This window comes from Tupaia chinensis, unplaced genomic scaffold (assembly GCF_000334495.1).
Source record: "Tupaia chinensis unplaced genomic scaffold, TupChi_1.0 Scaffold000638_1, whole genome shotgun sequence".
NCBI classification, from domain to species: domain Eukaryota; kingdom Metazoa; phylum Chordata; class Mammalia; order Scandentia; family Tupaiidae; genus Tupaia; species Tupaia belangeri.
In genome coordinates this window covers 3,512,983-3,532,196 of record NW_006160159.1, presented here as the reverse complement: position 1 = coordinate 3,532,196, position 19,214 = coordinate 3,512,983, and the positions used below count along the sequence as shown (strand labels likewise).

At 34.2% G+C, this 19,214-nt stretch overlaps 1 protein-coding gene across 1 annotated transcript in view; it reads left to right on the top strand.

Moving 5' to 3' along the window:
• ARHGAP15 (Rho GTPase activating protein 15) overlaps positions 1 to 19,214 on the top strand; it is a 721,214-nt gene that overhangs the window by 126,320 nt on the left and 575,680 nt on the right. Inside the window, 1 exon segment of the mRNA XM_006159626.3 lies at positions 15,457 to 15,546. Coding sequence (XP_006159688.1) covers positions 15,457 to 15,546 — 90 coding nt within the window.

The following is a 19,214-nucleotide window of genomic DNA, read 5'->3' as shown; positions in this document are numbered from 1 at the left end:
ATATGCTGCTTTGATATTCAGCTTTCTTCGATGGGTTCAGATTTATACCCCTCAAAAAAATTGTTACTGACAGCCCCAACTACATTTTCAGGCTTTTAATTATTTTAAGGTAATTTTAAAAAGAAATATTTTACTTTTTTTCATTGAGATAATTGATTCAAATAGCATAGTTTCTCATTACAATCTACCTACTTTAAGTATACATTTGATTATCAAGTCTGTGCTATTTATATAAGCCTTGGTCAAAAAAGACTTCATAAGAATATGTATTGAAATCTCACAATGAACAGCTTGCTCGTTAGGGCTACATATAAGGCATAAAGATATAATCAAAATGTAGTCTTTGCCTTATAAAAATTGTTGCCAAAAAATAGGGTAAGATGAAATAAGAAACTTAGTAGAGTAGTTTTTTTTGGGGGGGAGGGGTTGGTGAAATAAGATTTCTCTTAGATTAAGGGGAGGGAGAGCTCACATCTGTGAAAGATTTGAATTGAGCCTTGAAGGATGGTTATAATTTTGATATGTGAGGATTCATGGGCAGAGAATGCAGGGAAATGAAGAGTATGAACAATACCACGAAACAGAATGGGTAGAGTCTGTGTGCTAAAAAGAGAAATCAATTTTTGGTTTGGTTGAAAAGATCAAAGAGAAGGATTTAGAAGAGTGCCTGAGGGCTGAGTTTTGTTAACAGGAGCAAATCTTTAATAAAGTGTGTTAGTATTTTCCTGGCATCTTTAGAATATTCTATCATGGCTATTCTTTTAACAAATATATACTGGACAACTGTAGGATCTGATGTTACGTGTTGTAAAGGGCCAGCTTATCATGGGACGGAAACCAGAGAGGAAGCTGATTCTTCTAGGATCATGGCTTCATCTCATTTAGTGCGAGAGCAAAACCTTTTGCCTCAGAAACACCTCAATTATTTCATTTGGTGTGAGAGAAGTACTACAGAAACAGGAATTGTAAGTTTGGTTTATGTTCTGAGGTCTTGAATCACATTCCTTGCATCTGTATTTTTCGGATACACCTACCTATCTTAGTAAAATATTTTGACTGATTCTACCACTTCAGTGCAACTATCCCCCTGGGTACCTGCTATGCTTTGGGCTTTTTTGACTCTTGGATAAGGAACTTTGTAATTTAGAATATCCACTCATTTATTTATTCTATGAACAATTAAAAATCTTCTACAAAGTATTATGTAATATTTTTACCCCTGAGATAACAGAGATTTTTAGAGCTATTTAAATGAATATTATATGATCCCTGCTTTCAATGTGTTAAATATGGTAGAGGAGACAGAATCATGGATGTGAAGACTCTAAAAAGTTCAGGATTAAAATTGATTTAAAATATAAATTAATTTAAGCACAAAGGCTTTTGAAATCTATACATGGTATTTCATATATGCATTGTTCATAAACTCATATAGAGTTATAATAATAAATCATGACAAATGTGGTAAAAGAAAACATTCTGTTGTACCTTACGTTTATCTATAGACAATCCTTTCCCAGGGAAACTACTGAAAGTAATGTTCAGATTTTGTATCTCTCCATTTTTTCAGTAGTAGTATTATCGTAAGCATCATCTATTTTTAAGTCACTATGCTGGGTGTTCTGAAAGATAAAACTGAATCAGAATCAAATCCTTCCCTTGAAAGTTTAAGAAACAAATAGAAACTATGCCCATGAATTGATGAAATGTATTGAAAAATATATCCATAGTTGTTCTAAAATGGCATGGGTCAGTCTTACGGTAACTAAATATAGAAAAGGATTCCAGCTTCCAGCTGGAAAAGATTATAAGCATATCCCTGCAGGAGGTGATGCTCAAGCATTTGATGGACAACTCAGGTTTCAATGCAAAAATGGGGAAGAAGACTGTGTGTGTGTGTGTAAATAAGTAAGAAGAAGAATGGTAAAATATGGGAAATTAATTCTTTAGTTTGTTTATTTTAAAGATGTGTATTGATATTTCTCCTTTCTCGTGCACTGTGTTAGTCACCATTTTGAAAATATTCTAGTGGAGGCTCTCTGAGATCTAGAGTGACTGTGCCCAGTCCAGACTGGTTTGTGTTTCTTTTACAAGATGCCTGGGAACAGTGCCATGGAGGAATTGCTTCAAAATAAGTTGAGGGATAGCATTGTGGCATAACTGACAGTCTAATTCGGTTAGAAAGTCAGTGTGAGACCAGTTTATGAAAGATCTTGAATAGGATTGCGAGAAGAGATTATTTCATTCTGTAGGCAGTGTGTAGTCTTTGCATTAAATATCCTCAACTTAAGAGAGACTTAGTTTTCAGAGACATGTTTGGAAATTTCAGATATATTTGTTTCTAATTTTTAAAAAAGAAAAGCACACATAAGGGCATGGTAAATGATCTGAAAGTCATGTTCTAAGACTCTGTGTCAACAGTTGAGAAACAGCCAGTCCTCTTGATAGAGAAAATAGCAAAATGGCTGTTGGTCATTGTTATGGCTCTATGTACTGACTAAAGTCACAGGGAATCTTCACTGACTAGACATTTTGTTCTGTTTGCACTAGAACATCTTTAGAAATGATATACATTTCTGTGTACATAATTATATATTATATATATTAGAATGATATATTCGAATGTAAAGAGAATAAGAAGGGAAATTCACCTAAGAGGTAAAAATATGCTATCCCAAGAACATCATGAGCCCCAGTAGCAAATCTGGAAGGATTTTCCTGCGACTCCAGAAGATCCATTCAGTATTAGGTCATAGTAAAATATATTGTATGCTATGTTTCTGGTTTGAGAACTTTCTCTGTCTCCACATTCACCAACAGTCAGATCAAGAGGAACTTATTCCTGTCAACTAGGTCACTGAGATCTACTCTTTCTATTACATTGATCACATACTGCTCAGAAAAATCTAGTGTCATCTTTGACATAAACTCAAGAACATTATAAATGTTTTTTGACTAAAATGTGGTTCTGAAGTCAGCACATTCAATATAAAGCTAACCTGTTGATTGTATATAAGATGTTTTCTTCTACTTTTATTTTATTTACTTTTTATTGCCAGAGGATGTGTATACTCACCAAAGGGGGAGAGAAAGAGAGAGAGAGAAACCTCCGAGAGAGAGAGAGACACCTCCAAGGCAGTATGGCCATGTCACAATCTTTTTTCCTCCATTTTTCCTTCCTGTAAGGATTTTGAGCAAGCAAACATCCACCTAACATATTTTTCAAGGTGTTGACACTGGGATTTGAACCATGGTCAGCCATGTAGGATCCAACTCTAAAAGCACACCGTCCAATCACTGCACTATGAGACCAGACCTCTCATACCCATATATATATATATGTAATTTGCCAGTGTACATGCACTCATCAGAGAGATAAGACAGAGAAAGGAAGTGAGAAAGCACGCCTCCCTCTCCATGGGAGATCATCATTCCACAGTCCCTTTTCCTCCATTAATTCTTTTTGGGATTTGGAGGCATACATGCACACACATCTGATGTGTTTTACAAGTTGCTGAGTCCAGAACTCGGTCCATGCAATAGGCATGTGGGATCCATCATCTTAACAACCCACCACTGGTTGGCACCTATACTAACACTTCTAATTGGAGGCAATAACTGACAAACTTTACTGTTTAAATTGTATATTTATGGGCATACAGTGGATGTTTTGGCATGTGTGTACATTATGGAACGATAAAATTAAGCTAATTAACATATCTATCACCTCACATATTTATGTTTTTGAGGTGAGAACATTTAAAATCTATTTTCTTAGCAATTTTCAGTTATGTAACATAACTATAGTCATTGTGCTACACTGTAGATATCTAGAACTTGTTCTGATATTTGACTAAAATTATGTACTCTTTGGCTAACTTCTTCTCATACCCAATTCTGCTGCTCTCCAGCTTCTGGTAACCACCATTCTACTCAAAACTTCTGTGAGTTCAACTTTTTAAAAGTTTTACTTCTATTGGAAAACTTTTCCAAAGTTTATAATAATCTCTTAACTTTCCCAAACCATTCTTGCAGTCATAACCTTGAAAGCAAAAAAGGAGTAATATAAAAAAACCTAATTAAAATAATTTGTTTACTTTTTTAATATTGTTTACTTCCAATGTGAAAAATAACCACAACATTAATTAACTTATATAATACTTCTAATGCTCATGCACTGTAGTATAGCTTTAACAACAAAATGAATTTATTTATGGGAGCAAAATGATGTGATTTAGCAAAAAGATGAAAATAGTTTCAATCAGAAAGCTCTTCATGAATTATTGAATATTCTGTACAAAATGAATATGAATGATTTTATCATTTTTATCTTTGTAGAGTGAGTTTTGAGGCCTTATTCAGTCCCCTGCTCAAGAAGATCATGAAAAATGGAAAGGCAAACAATAGCTCTACCAACCTTGGCCTAATGAAGGCATTTTAAAATTACTATTTAAAATTTTAATTCTCGTGAGGACTATACTCTTGCAAAGTCAGCGTGGTTGTCAATGGTGCAGTTTATTAGTATAATCATAAATTGTACCATTATTTGGGCTCATCATATATTTAGTAATTAGAAAAAAGTTACAGTCCAAAAACTGGAGAATAATGGGTAGAAATGAATATAGAAAAAGAAAAGAAGGAAGTCAATTTATTAATGTAAACTTTGCGGGGAAAAAATGAAATCAAGTAATCGATAATACTATATATGAAGCCATGTTCTCTGCTTATAATTTTCCCAAGATTCAGCCATTAACCACAATAAATTCTGTATCTTACATAATTTTTAATAACCACAAAAATCTATGAAATTGATAAGATGCTTTGTAAATGGATAATGGCTTACTATCCCTCAATAAACCTCACCTTAGGCTCTCTCAGAAAACTATTTTAATTATGAAGCTTGACTTTCTGTGGTTTTTCATTTTGGTCAGTGTAGTCTATCAGTTTTAGAGTTTGTATTTCTCTAAGATAAAATGGAGTTTTATCCTGCAATTTGTTTTGTGAATTTAGAGAATATAGATATTTAGTCTTTCTTAGAAATTCACTATTAAATTTAAATGCTATGAGAAATAGGTCATATTAGGTAACAATTAAGGGCTTTTAGTTAAACCACCTAGCTAAGAGTCTCAGGTTCACATTTTTGCTGCTATAATTCTTGGTTACCTCAACTACACTATGGAGTTAATAAGAGCACCTACAAAGAGAGCTCTATATACAAAAATGGAATATTCCCAGCATATAGTGAACCTAGTACATTTTAAATATATTTTATATTTATTGTTTTTGTTATTATTAATATATGAAGCAATAAGGTACAGTGGTTAAGAGAAAGAAAAAGAATAATGGCGGATGAGAAAAGCTTAAAGAGAACAAAGAGAAAATTTCAGGCTCTTTAAAAATCTTACACTAGAAGTGTCTAATATAATTTTTGTTCAAATCGCAGCAATGAGAAAGTAATTGACCACATTTTAAAGCACAAGGAACAGGAAATGAGAGCAAAGTTTCTGGGATCATCCATGGTGGTGCTGTCAGTGGTGGTGCTCTTCGAGATTCTGGAAATCAAAAATGCTGGGTGTGCCCATGAGTGCACCAGTAATCCAGACTGACTGAGAGGTTGAGGAGAGGATTGAGGTGTGAATACCATATCAAGTGCGCTTGTCTTTCCCTCTCTGTCTCTCAATATATAAGTTTTTTCGTAAAAAATTAGAGCTGTATGAGCAACTGGCATTGAGGTTAAGGCTGCTGGATCCCACATGGCCTGCTGATTGGTCAGAGTCCTAGACCCAGCTTGAAAAACACACTGGGTGCGTGTGTGTATGCCCAATATCCCGAGAGGAGAAGAGAGGAGCATGGATTCCAGCATGATCATCCTTCTTGGGTGTGTGTGTGTGTGTGGGGGGGGGCACTACTCACTTTCTCCCTCTATCTTTTTCTGTCACTCTCCAGCAAGTGCATGTACCCTATAAGGAAAATTAAAAAAAAAAAAAGTCTCTAGCTGATTTCTTGGTGGCAACTCTAGAAAGTCAATAAAGAACACAACAGCAGCATACATTCTGGTAAACTATCCATCTCTGCCAAAGAGAGAGCACCACCGTGGTTTTCTTTTCTTCTTCTTTTTTTTTTTTTGTTTTAAGAGGTTTTTGCTATAGGGCGCATGCACTCTCCAGAAAGAGAGAGAGAGACAGAGACACAGGAAGCAAGAAATCACACCCTGGGAGTATGGCCACGCTGCAATCCCTTCCTCCATTCTCTTCTCAGGATCTTGGACACCCATGCACATGCGCCCAGCCTGAGTTTAAGCCACCAGGTCTGAGACTCGAACCACAGTCAACTACATGGGAGTTCAGCGACATAGCTATTTTACCAACTGCTGGTCCCCATGGTTTTCTTTTCTTTTTTGTTTTTCTTTTTTTAGAGAGAGATTTTCAGCCCTGGTTTTCAAGAAAACAAAGCTTGAGTTAAACATCATGTTCTACTTGGGAGGTAAAAATCCAGCACAAAGAGTGAAGTAAAAAAGAAACTGAATGTGTATAGTGATTAAATGTAAATAATAAATATATAGAAAAACAAAAACCTAAAACAAAAAGGAAGTGAAGCTAGAAATGGCAAGAAGGGATGTGTTACCATGGAGGCTGCCACTCTACAGTGAGTCTCAAAGAGAGGATCCCTGGGCAGGTGTGCTTCTCAGCTTGCAAAAAGCTTGATGCACTCTGTGGGTTGGAGGAACTGGAGGCAGGAGGAGAAATTTATCTGCCATATTTCTTCACATTTCCAGTTTCTCTTTGGTTAATGTTTACCATTCAGAGTTCTCACTTGCCTGTGTCATATGGCCTCATCTCTTGGTTAGCTTTTTAGAAGTCAAATCTCACACCCTGAAAAGTGCATTTCAACTAACTCTGGAAGTGTTAAAAAGAGCCAAAATCTCATCTATTCTCTTGCAACCTGGAGAGAGGACCTGACATTCCAAAAAGGTGGCTGGTCATCCCTGAGAGGTAGAACCATATGGCCCATGCAGGCTGATCATCTGCAAGTATAGCAGAGGAGGACCGAGTTGATGGTAGTATTATGAGAGACTTTGACAGACACCTAAGACAATGAAAGTATGCCTAAACTATTCACCTTACAGAATTACATTAGCTCTTTATGTAATATAACTATAGAACAAAATCAGTATATAGCAAAAGTAGACAAAATAATAGCTATTGTATTTACTTGAGCAAGATTTTGATTCAGAAATGCATGCAATAGGTGTTCATTCCTTGAAAAGAAGAGAGTATTTTTTCTTTGAAACAACCAACCAACCAAATAACTTACAACATTCTAGCACCCAAATCACTAATGAAGGTTTATTTTTCTAAAAATCTAGTTTGATTCAGTCATGTAATGTACTGAGAAATTTCACTGTAGAAACAATTTCAGTTATTATTAACATCATTTATATTCATATAGACAAAACCCACATCTTATAATCAAAGTAGCCTCTTTTGTGTTGACAGGGGCCATACTTTAGATAGTAATAAGATCGGGTATCTATTCAGTACTCTTTCCTAAATCATTTCACCCAAATGAGAATGTGTAAGTGAGTTTTATCCTCCTCCATGAACAATTTTCCAGAATCAAAACATTTATGGTATAAAACAATTTCTTTAAACAGATTTTGTGTGTCATGTTTCAAAATGATAAGGAAGATCTGAGTCTATATTCTGGAATAGCAATTAATCCAAAATAAAAAATGGTAGTTAATAACCAGTGTCATAAAACCTGAGCTTTGTGTCTTCTTTTCAACCACATCTAGTAATGAGGACATACAAATGAGTGGCCCAGTGGTTCGGTGCCTATATACATGTCTAGTCATCATCATGGAGACTGCCATCAAGAAAGCAGCTTCTAGCCTTCGATATTTTCTTAATACACGTCAAAAGATGGGGACCGGAAAGTGGCGTGGTGGTTAAGGCGCTGGACACTCCCACATTGCCGACCATGGTTCGAGTCCCGGACCTGGTGGCTTGCTTTCTCACTTTCCTCTCTCTCTCTTTCTGTGTCTCTCTGGTCAAATTAAAATAAATGAATGAATAAATAAATGAAATTGAATAAAATAATTAAAAGAGAAGACTGTGGGCCTCAGATATCTCACTTAACAAATGAAAAGCTTAATCCCAAAGGCTTAATGTAAATCAGAGAAAAAAATATCATAGAGAAAATACTCTGTCTACTATTACTGAGAAATGGTGAAGACGGACTAAGAGAATCATAAAAATCAGAAGTGAATAAGACCTAGGATCAATGTTCAGTGACTTCACATTGCTCCTACAAAGAGGCTTTTCTGTTGAATTGTCCAAAAGTATAACTCTCAAATAATTCTATTTAAATATTTTAAAAATCAGTCATTTCTATTTTAAGTTTTCCCCAGAAGTTATAGGATATGTACAATCTTAGATTCAAATCCATATTTAGTCAATTTTTTAAAAGTTTATTTTTATAATGATGTACAATATGATACATTGGCATCATGCAATTCATTAGCAGACTTTTTTTGTGTTTTATAGCTATAGACTCACACATATATTTCTATTAAAGGATTCTTTAATTTCAGGCTTCTTGAATAAAATCTTGATTGTCTTCCAAGTGAATTCTGCAACTTTTCTAAACTAGTTATTGCAGTGTTTAACATTTAAATACTGAAAATTTTTTCTTCTAATAATTCCAAGTCCTTGAAGCTGTTCTTCAGGCCTAGGTTTTTCTGCTTGAGCTTGTGAAAATAATGTCCTTATTAGGACCACTTTTACACAATCCTTTATCTGCTTCATTTTGTCTTCTTGAAGTTCGTGTATTTATTTACTGTAATATTAATCAAATAACTTTAGTTTTCTCTGTTGTATTTCTGAACCACCCCAAATCTCTATCATTTGTTTTGATTGTACATAAAACCAGTTCCTAAAGTCAGCATAAATACAAATATGAGAGGTCTTCAAAAAATTAATGGCTAATGCCTATCATGAAAAACTACGAATGGATTTAAAATTTTTTGCACCAAAATAAGCTCATACTTTATTTCTACTTTCCACAAACTTTTTAAGCACCCTCACATTTTGTTTTCACTTCAAATATATATATATATATATATTTCTAGTTTATATACTATTATTCTGAGATGTTTTATTTATTAATCCATTGGAGTGATTCTGGGTGTTTCCCATTGTAATTCTCTATCTAATTTATAAATTATTTCAACAGTTTGCAAACATCTATTGAGGACATATTTGGGGCCACTTTTTGAGATTATAGAAGCATAAAGCAAATCCATTTCTCTGATTGCATAATTTTGAGAAAGAGGCACACTAAAAAGTAGTAATAATTTCCATGGTGTAGAACCAGCAGATAGTGTAATGGTTATGTTGCTAGACTCCCACGTAGCTGACCACAGTTCACGTCTCAAACCCAGCAGCTTAAAATTCACATCAGGCGCATATGCATGCATGCCCAAAATTATAAGAAGAAAATGGAGGAGAAAGGGTTGTGACATGGCCATTCCCTCGAGGGTGATTTCTTGCTTTCTCTGTCTCCCTGTCAAGTAAGTGCATGTGAGAAAAAGTATCTCTCAAAAGTATAGAAAAAGTATCTCTCAAAAAAATGAATAAATAAAACAATTTGCATGGTGTAAATAACAAAAAGAGCTATAACAAAGTGCATTTCATGGAAGCAACATGGAAGGAGTAACTGGCTATGCCTGCAGAGGTAATAGAGAGCCTCATGACAATTATTTGGAGCTGTGTCATAAAGTGAGCAGAATTAGGGCAGATGGTGGGCAGGCAGGGTGGACCGAAGAGAGAAATAAATGTATTTCAAGTGAAAAGGATGCATGCATACTCATATTCCAAATGTTTAGAGTTGAGAAAACACATCACATCTTGGAACCTGCCATGGGTGCACCATAGCTGGTGTGGAGAAGAATGAAGATGTGAACAGAACTGAGAAAGATGATTGGGAGATTAAAGGAAGTACCTGTAAGCATATTGAAGGATTTGGACATTATCTTGAAAAGTATATGCTTTCCAGAGAAATAATATGAGGTTTATTTTTTTAAAAAAAGAAAAAGAAATCTAAATGTTAGAATGAGTTAAAAAGGTTCTGAATGAACACAGAATATAAAGCTAGAAAAATCCAGGTAAAAGAAAATAGAACTCAAATGAAGCTCTGGTCAAAAGATGAATAGTCTAGCTCATTCTCTATGTCTCACTAACTGAATACCAGAGTGTGGGTGATTTATAAAGAGGAGAGATTTATTTAGCTTGTGGTTTAGAGACCCAAAGTCAAGGGCTGCAAGTGAGAGGGTCTGCTTGGTGGTACTTAAGAGGTGAAGGGCATTATGTGGTGAGACAGAGCAAGAGCAAAGCATGTTTATAATCAGTGTGTCTGTCTTATTGCCTCTCCTTAAAAACCCACTCACAATTCAATTACAGGGCCCCACTCTGAAGACTTTTATTCTAATCACCTCCTAAGGGTCTCATTTTTTAATCCCTTAGTTGGATTAAGTTTTCACTCTCTTAATCTTGTCACAACAAAATTTTGATACATTAATTTCTGTGTGGGGAGTTACTTTCAAACTAGAGCAATAATGGAGCTGAACTTAGAAGTTTTATGCCTTAGAACTTCTATGCCTTTGGTTATAAGGAGAAAGAGGAGAAAAGTTAAGAAATTTTTAGGCGAAGTAGATGAAGAGATGATTAAAACAGACAAAACATAGAGAACATGAGGTAAGACTGAGAAGAAGATAAATACTTCACTGAGTTGTCTGTACTACATTCTAATGGCAGGTAGTTCAACAATACAACTCTGCTATATAGGAGCAAGCTGGGAACCAGAACAACCAATGAGACATCAACACATTACAGGTGATAGGGCAAGACTAGGGGTGAGACTAAATTTCTCAGGAAGCATGTGAACTACAAGAAATAATGAGGGCCAAGAGCAATAAACTGATAATTACTAACCTCTAGAAAGTGGAAAGAGGAAGGAAAGTCAATGAAAGCAACAGAGTCGGAAGAGCAGAGGCACTGAGAGGTGATGTGAAAGATGAAGATTTGATTACAATACAGCTAAACAAGGTGCCCAAGCAATGGGCGGTAGCTCATGATGCTGATGAGTACCCTTAGAGGTTGGCATACTAGATGATGCAAGACTTTCAAAGCTTAGACTGTTTTATTCATAGACTTCCTCTGTAGGTTTATAGATGACTATATAAAGTACAAGCCTACTGTGGGATTCCTAGGGAAGAATCAGTACTTTCCAGATCTCTAAGTTCCCAGCGCTCAGCACAGTGGCTAACACGCTAACACATGTAGGTATACATTATGTCATTTCCAAATGGTTCCATGAAGTCTCACATTAAGTGTATATGTAAGTCCATTAGACTTTCACAAACCAAAGACTACTTAACCTTTAAAGCAAAATCATTCATCTCAATTGCTATTAAATTGGGAAGTTTGAGATAGTCAAACCAAAACCTTCCTTCCAAAGCACACAAGCTATTACACTGGTTCTGTGTGTTTTTTTTCCTTCATTCATGAATTTAGAATATACTGATTGAACAACTAAGTTCCAGGCATTGTTCCATACATTTGTAAAAGAAATGGAGGTAAAGGCATAAAATGCCTTAGCTCAAGGTCAGTAGCGGCATGGTAGTTGGGGAGACTGGATCCTACATGGCTGACTGGACTCAGTCAGAAGGACTTGCTGAGCACATGTGCATCTGTGCCCAGAATTTTGAGAGGAGAGACGGAGTAGAAGAGATTGTGGAGTGGTCATTCCTCATGTGGGGCTCCTTCTTGCTTCCCCCGTTTATGTCTCTCTCCAGTGAACACATGTGTCCTCTGGCAAAATTAAGAAAAAATAATAAGGTCTTAGCTCAGGAAACTTAATGACAGTGGAAGAAATCCAGACAGTCTGTAAGTCAGCAAGTAAAACATATATGTTCATTTCAGTTAGGAGGACGACTAGGGTAAGATCAAAACCAATAGTGGGATGGAGTATTACAAGCAGTGTTAGAGCAAGGCTATCTCTCTTTTTTAAAAATAGATATTTTATCTTATTTTATCATCATTTTCATTTTTATTTTTTAATCAGAGAGAGACAGACAAAGTGAGAAACAAAGTCACCACGTCCAGGACTTGAACCACAGTAGGACATGTGGGAGTCCTGCATCCCAACCACCACCATGCACATCAGCTGAGCTTCTCTTTCTTTTAATGCTTATTTCTTCTTTATTGCATAAGAGAGAGAGAAACATAGACAGACAGACACCCTCAGTGAGGTCTTCACTCCACAATTCCCTTTTCACCTCAGTCAGGCCCAGATTATGGACAGTGAGCACCTGATGTGTCCAGGAAGGTCTCCAGATGCAAACCTGGGACTTTCCCATGTGAATCTGTCTCACACTGCCTTGCCTTGCTGCTGCCCACCATCTGGCTCCCTGTGGCTCGTTTACATAAAACAATCATGTAAGATCTCTGATAAGGTAGCATTTAACTGGGACCTGATAGACAGAAAGGAGCCAGCCATGTGAAGATTGGGAGGTATTCCAGGTAAACACGTGGCATAAAGGACTGAGGCAAGATCACATGTAACAGAGAAGGACAAAAACAAGATTATTTATCTGTTCTGGAGTCTAGTGGGAAAGCCCTAACTTTTCCCAATTCTTCCATGTTTTTGCAAGGGTATGACCACAGTGTATATTCATTTACAAGAACTGTGTAGTCATTAAATATAGATTGTGGAGAGACCACCAGATAGTGTAATGGTTATGTTGCTGGACTCCGACATAGTCCACCACAGTTCGAGTCCTGGACCTGGTGGCTTAAACTCATGCCAGGCAATATGCCTGTGTGCCCAAGATCCTGAGAGGAGACTGGAGGAGAAGGGACTGCAGTGTGGGTGGTGATCTCTTGCTTTGTGTCTCTATGTCTTTCCAACGAGTGCACGTGCCCTATAGCAAAAACAAAACAAAACAAAAACAAACCTCAAAAAACAAACAATCAAAAACCCCAAAAAACCCTCTTTTTCTAGTTGCATTACTTGGAGTTTATATAACATTCTGTCTTTTTTAAAAAAGTTTTTAAAAATATTATGTATTTCATCCATGAGAGAGAGAGAGAGAAGCAAGGAAAGATTGGCAGCACCCCCAATGGAATCTTTATGCTACAATCCACCCCCAGCACTGTCATCCTAAATGTGTAATGAGAGGCCCAGGTCCATGAACCGGAGACCTTCCCATGTGGATCCAGGTGCATTACTACTCTGCTACCATCTGCCCCTCCAGCATGCTTTTCTTTACCTGTAATGTGGTGATATTTACAACACAGTTATAAGAATTCAATGAATTAATTGTAGCAATGAACTATAAAGGAAGTTCTCTACACATAGCACGTGTTTCTTATATCCAGTAAGTATATAACCAAGTATATTTCTCTCTGACTGCATTACATGGAAAAGATAAACTTTGTTATTCATATTCTTAATGATTATTTTTTGCTGATTCCAAGAAACAGGTAATTTAATCAAGTCTATGAGAAATATGCTGTTTTTAATTTTTCTACATCTTCTGTCACTTGACAATGAACATCATTATCAGGCTTTGGGATCTTCCACAGTATTATCACCTGGGTGACAGAGAATGGGTTTGCCAGTAAAAAATCTTTTACTAATTGAAATCTCTTTAAGAGGCATGGTATCCTTGATGCATTTCTCGTGAGTTCCTACTAAATAACAAATAAAGCTACACTATCAACTACTGTCCTACTGATAAATTTATTTTGCAGGAAAGTCTTGCTTTACTATACAAGGCTTTGATAAAAATTAAACTAAATTTTAAAAAACACACAAAAGAACTTTGAGTTGCCAAAAACAGAATCTCACAATTCACCATTAAAAAAATATCTGGCATTTTCTGGAAAATAGTCCATTTCTATTAAGATGCATTTCTCGTGAGTTCCTACTAAATAACAAATAAAGCTACACTATCAACTACTGTCCTACTGATAAATTTATTTTGCAGGAAAGTCTTGCTTTACTATACAAGGCTTTGATAAAAATTAAACTAAATTTTAAAAAACACACAAAAGAACTTTGAGTTGCCAAAAACAGAATCTCACAATTCACCATTAAAAAAAAAATCTGGCTTTTTCTGGAAAATAGTCCATTTCTATTAAACTGATAAAATTGAACACAGTGGTAATGAAGTAACAATTGTGGGCAAATAATTTACTTTTGCATTTTTTACTATTTTTTATAATTTCATTTGCAACCTAAAGTTCCAACCATTAAACAAATTGTCTAAAATATTGTAAGTCGTGTACTAAAAACTTAAGGTATTCTATGCACAATGACTTGAGAAAAATCCTAAAATTATCTATCGATAAAACTAGAATATCTCAGATCATGTTAAAATTATTGGATAGAATCTCTGAAATAGGAGAACACTTCTTTGAAAAACAGTGAAGAAATTATTCAAAACTGGTCATTTTGTTTAATAATTGGAGTTATGCAAACTTAAATAGCTGCGTTTCATTTTAATAAAAAATATAGAGGTAAAAAGAACAAAAAAAAGAATAATTGGAGTTATGCAAACTTAAATAGCTGTATTTCATTTTAATAAAAAAATATAGAGGTAAAAAGAACAACAAAAAAAGAAAAAATATAAACAGGCAAAAATAGATAATATTCCTATTGATCATTATAAATTATTGAATTAAAGACAACTTTTAGGTAACACATTGGAACTATGTAAAAGAAAACACATACTGTAATCCATTTGATCTAAATTAAATTGATTAATTAAAATTACACATATATTTATGTGTATAGACTCAAAATGTAAAATAAATACCTAAAAGGGGCAAACACAATCAGAAATATTTATTAAGTTTTTAATGTATGATGCACAAACCTGCAAAGGGCTATTGATATGAACTCATCTACTCCATTTCCTAGATGATGTGACCAAATTCCAAATAACTAATAAAGTTATAACAAGGCTAAAACTCTTAATACTTTGTTTCATTATTTTATGATTTATCAATTGTTTAACCACTAGTTCTAATAAGTACATGACTTAAAATGTTTTTATGTGATGTTAGCCGTTGACTAGCAGTAGCCAGTGTTTTCATAAGGCAGATTTTTTTAAACAATTGCTAAAAATACCCCTCAAAATATCAATGCTTTGTTTTTAGATTTTCTTACTGTCTGCAACTAATGACATAATTTAAAAAATAGGTTCCTATTTTAAACAATTAAAATGATAAGATCTCAACTGACAATTCCTATAAGTTAGGTTTGCCCTAGGAAAAAAGGCTTTGTATCATAAATATGCATAGCTGCTAACTCAATAAAGTATGATTTTTTTTTGTGACCTGTGTCTCCAGTGTTGTGTGCTTTTTGTTCTTATTTCATGTTTGTTTACAGAAAACTAGCCAGAAACCTGAAAGTGTGGATTTGTGCGGAGCACATATAGAATGGGCCAAAGAAAAATCAAGCAGAAAGAATGTCTTTCAGGTAAGAGGTTATATATATTCAATTTATTTCTACTCTTTCTAAATCTGAGCTCTCTTGGGTAATCAAAATAAGACTACCTTGTCATGGTGTTTTCATGTGCATGAACTGGTTGTCTGAAGGTCATGAAAAACTGACTCTTCCTCCTTGTTGAATCTTTGGTTTGTTTTGTTGTTTTTCCCTGGTGACTGATTGCTATCTAAATATAAAATATATGTTGTCTATTGATACATTTTTCCATACAAAACTTATTAAATCTTGAAATGTATTTGGTAACTATTTGGGATGCTTGACTTCAATAGATTTAATATAGAAATTTCATACATACAAGTTAAAATACACTGAATATAAGTGATGTCCATTCATTGCCATTCCTGCCTTCCAATCATTAATCACTTTTGCCAGTGGAACTTAGTAGGACAGAGAGTTTAACAGCTATTAAAAAAAAGGGTCCTTTTATATTGCATACTTTATTTTTAAAAAGATAATGTTGATTAATGATTTCAGTCATATTCCATTGAATGAAAGAACCACATAGAATCCTTAAAAAGGAAGAAACTAGAAGTTGATATTTAACGCAAGACAGTAACAAAATCATGCAATTTAGCATGATTTCTTTTTTGAAATTAACAGTTTTAGATTATAGAGATTGATCTCTTTCTATTTTTACATAAAATTTAATTGACTTTTTTATTTTCAAAGTAATCAATAATTTCATAAGTATATTTTGAAATTTATATCATTTAGTAGCCAAGAGAACCAGATTATTGTAATTTTTAAAATTAAATATCATATAAAATATTTGGCCTTTGAAGAAAAGTCAATTCTGCTCTTAAATGACTGACTAAATTTGGCATATTGGGTCTTAATAAAGCACAGGAAGGTAATATTTCCTACCTACATTCTCTACTTTTTACTGGAGAGTAAAATTGGTTTCCAATTAACTCTATATTTTAGAGATATTGATTCAGCTCTATCTAAATAACTTGTATCCTTCAAATACAATTTAAAAAAAGCTTTAAATATATTCTGAAATAAATTATTTACTTTGTTCTAGCTTTATTCTATTTAGATACATAATTTTTAATACTAAAAAAGCAAGAAAATTTATATAGTTATTAATTGTCAATTAAAAATAAAATAGAAAGATAAGTAGGAAGGAGGAAGGAAAGAAGGACAGGGAGGGATGGAGGGAGGAAGGCAAGGCAGGCCGACCAAACTCATTTGTCTAGAAATCACTTTGACCAAATAACTTTGGTCTAAAGCTGAAAGTTATTAACGTGGTTTTACAAAATCAAGGAGAAATACATTTTGTTTTAAAGTGGGGGAACTGTACATCAGTAATCTGTTATTTTTCTGAATTAAGAAATACATTTTGTTTTAAAGTGGGGGAACTTTAAATCAGTAATCTGTTATTTTCCTGAATTGCCTACTCCTTCTGTTATTCTGACGTAAAGGGGTTATAATCGTGTTCTTTGTGGCAACCTAGATAATTAATTTGACCTGTTCTGATCTAGATCAGGTACGTTAAGTGGTATAGTTTTATTTTAGTGTGAGTTTACCATCTTAATCAAAGTTGTAAAAGGAAGATATTAAAATTTGACAAAAACATAATTCTTGGAAAGGAGAAAATCCGTGGGGTTAAGCCAGTCGTTTTTTGTTTCTTCTGTTAATCTTATGAAGAATTAAATTAGATCACAAAATAAGGGGATAGACAACAATATATGATGTATACAAGGCTACAAATATTGAAGAATAATAATTATATCTAGTTTTATGTAACTGTAAACAGAACATGCATATATACATATTTAAACCACATATATGGATGTTTTGTATCATCCTAATCTTTTCTATGACCCTTCATTTCTTGTTGTAATTTTTTAGTTGTTTTTCCTAGCTGTGAATATAGGTACTTTGAAAGCTGTGGTCACTTTTGGTAGATTTTTGGAATGGAAAATCCAGCCAGTTACTTTTGTTGGTAATGTAACTGAAAAATTTTTGGGGCTCCAGTGATCTTACACAACTTATCTTTTTCTGTATGTACTCTTTAGTTCAGAGAAATAGGAGCTGATTATAAGAATATTGTGAATAACTAACCTAAAGAAAGATCCACGTTTCATCTTCTGTTTCGTTCTTTTTGGGTGAATCACTTCATTTTCTTGTCATGTTGAAATTCTTTTTATCACTTCAACATATGAGCTTAGGTAAAATGTACTAATACGTATCCATAGACACAGACTATGAGAGAGAGCCTTTTGAGAGGAATAATATAAATAGCGTTTATAGTTCTGTTAAGGAAAAAGCATCGGGAAGGATTTGCCAGAGAGCTAAATCTGGATGACTCACATCAATATTTGATTAGATACATTAGCTGGTCTAACTCACAAATGATCAGAATAAACATGATTATATCTCAAAACACGATATTAAGGCATTGTTGGGTGTCTGAGTGTGTGTGTGCAAAGGTTTCATTACCTACGGAATAATGAAGTGTTTCTTCCCAACTGAAAAGACCATGAGAATTTCAGCTGATGTGCTACATCAGAAATAGCTTTAGAATTCCAAGTTTGCATTAAGCTTGGTGTTCAATCTCAGTCTATGAATTATAGATTACAGATAGCAAATGACTATTGAGATTTTTGGTCCAAGAAAAATCAAAGAAGAGCAAAATTAGAAATAATTTAAAATTTGAAACCTGTCTTTAAAAAGTTGATGGATTAGCAATTATATGCCACGTAATTACAATGTCTGCAGAGAAGGCAGACTTAAGATGAATAGGAAAACAAACAAAAACTTGTGTATGCTTGAGTTACATTTTAAAGTATCAGAAACACACATTTGTGACACACAAAAGTGGAAGGATTTCATTTGCAAAATTTGTTTGTATATACTGTTTAGACATTTGAGTTGTTCATTTTTCTTTGAATTAAAAGTCAAGATTCCTTCGTAGTCAAAGTCCTACAAACTGTTGATGCGAATTCAGTGCTATTTGACTAATACATAGTAACATAATAGTGGCAGCACTAATTAAGTATTAAGTTTTTGTATTTAACAACTGTCATAAAGCAGAATGATGTTTGCTGAAATCGGAAACATCTGCCTGTTTTAAAATGGAACCATCTTTAATCTAATTGTTGCTTTTTGATAAGTAACATTTTTAAAAATATGGTTAAGCAATTTCTATGATAAAATATAAAAGTAAGTTATGTGTTAAAATACATATGTTTACATATGCATCATTATAAATGCATCTTTAAAACATGTATATGTGTATTTGCATATATATACATCTGATAGCTTGACCTCAGGCAACACAGTGAACATTTTCACACACAAACAGAGAAAAGCACTTTGGGTTTCTAAAAGGTCTTACACATTCTAAGTTAAATCAGTGAATGTTCCTTGCTGCTATCTTTTCTTTAATTCTGCATTGAGCATAATTGCTGAGTACCATCAGAAGTTCGATGTAGCTTGAGAAAATGTTTAGTAACTGAGTGATTTGTAATGAACCACGGTAGGCGTTTTCTTAGTTAACTTAAGAGCAACGCTAGGTCTTCATCAGGAAAAGAGTGAATAGAAAAATTTATGTTCAAATCACATGTTTTATTTTTTTTCTAAGTGCTAGTTTGCTCTTTGGTGTTTAGCCTGAAATTTAAAGCACTGAGGAT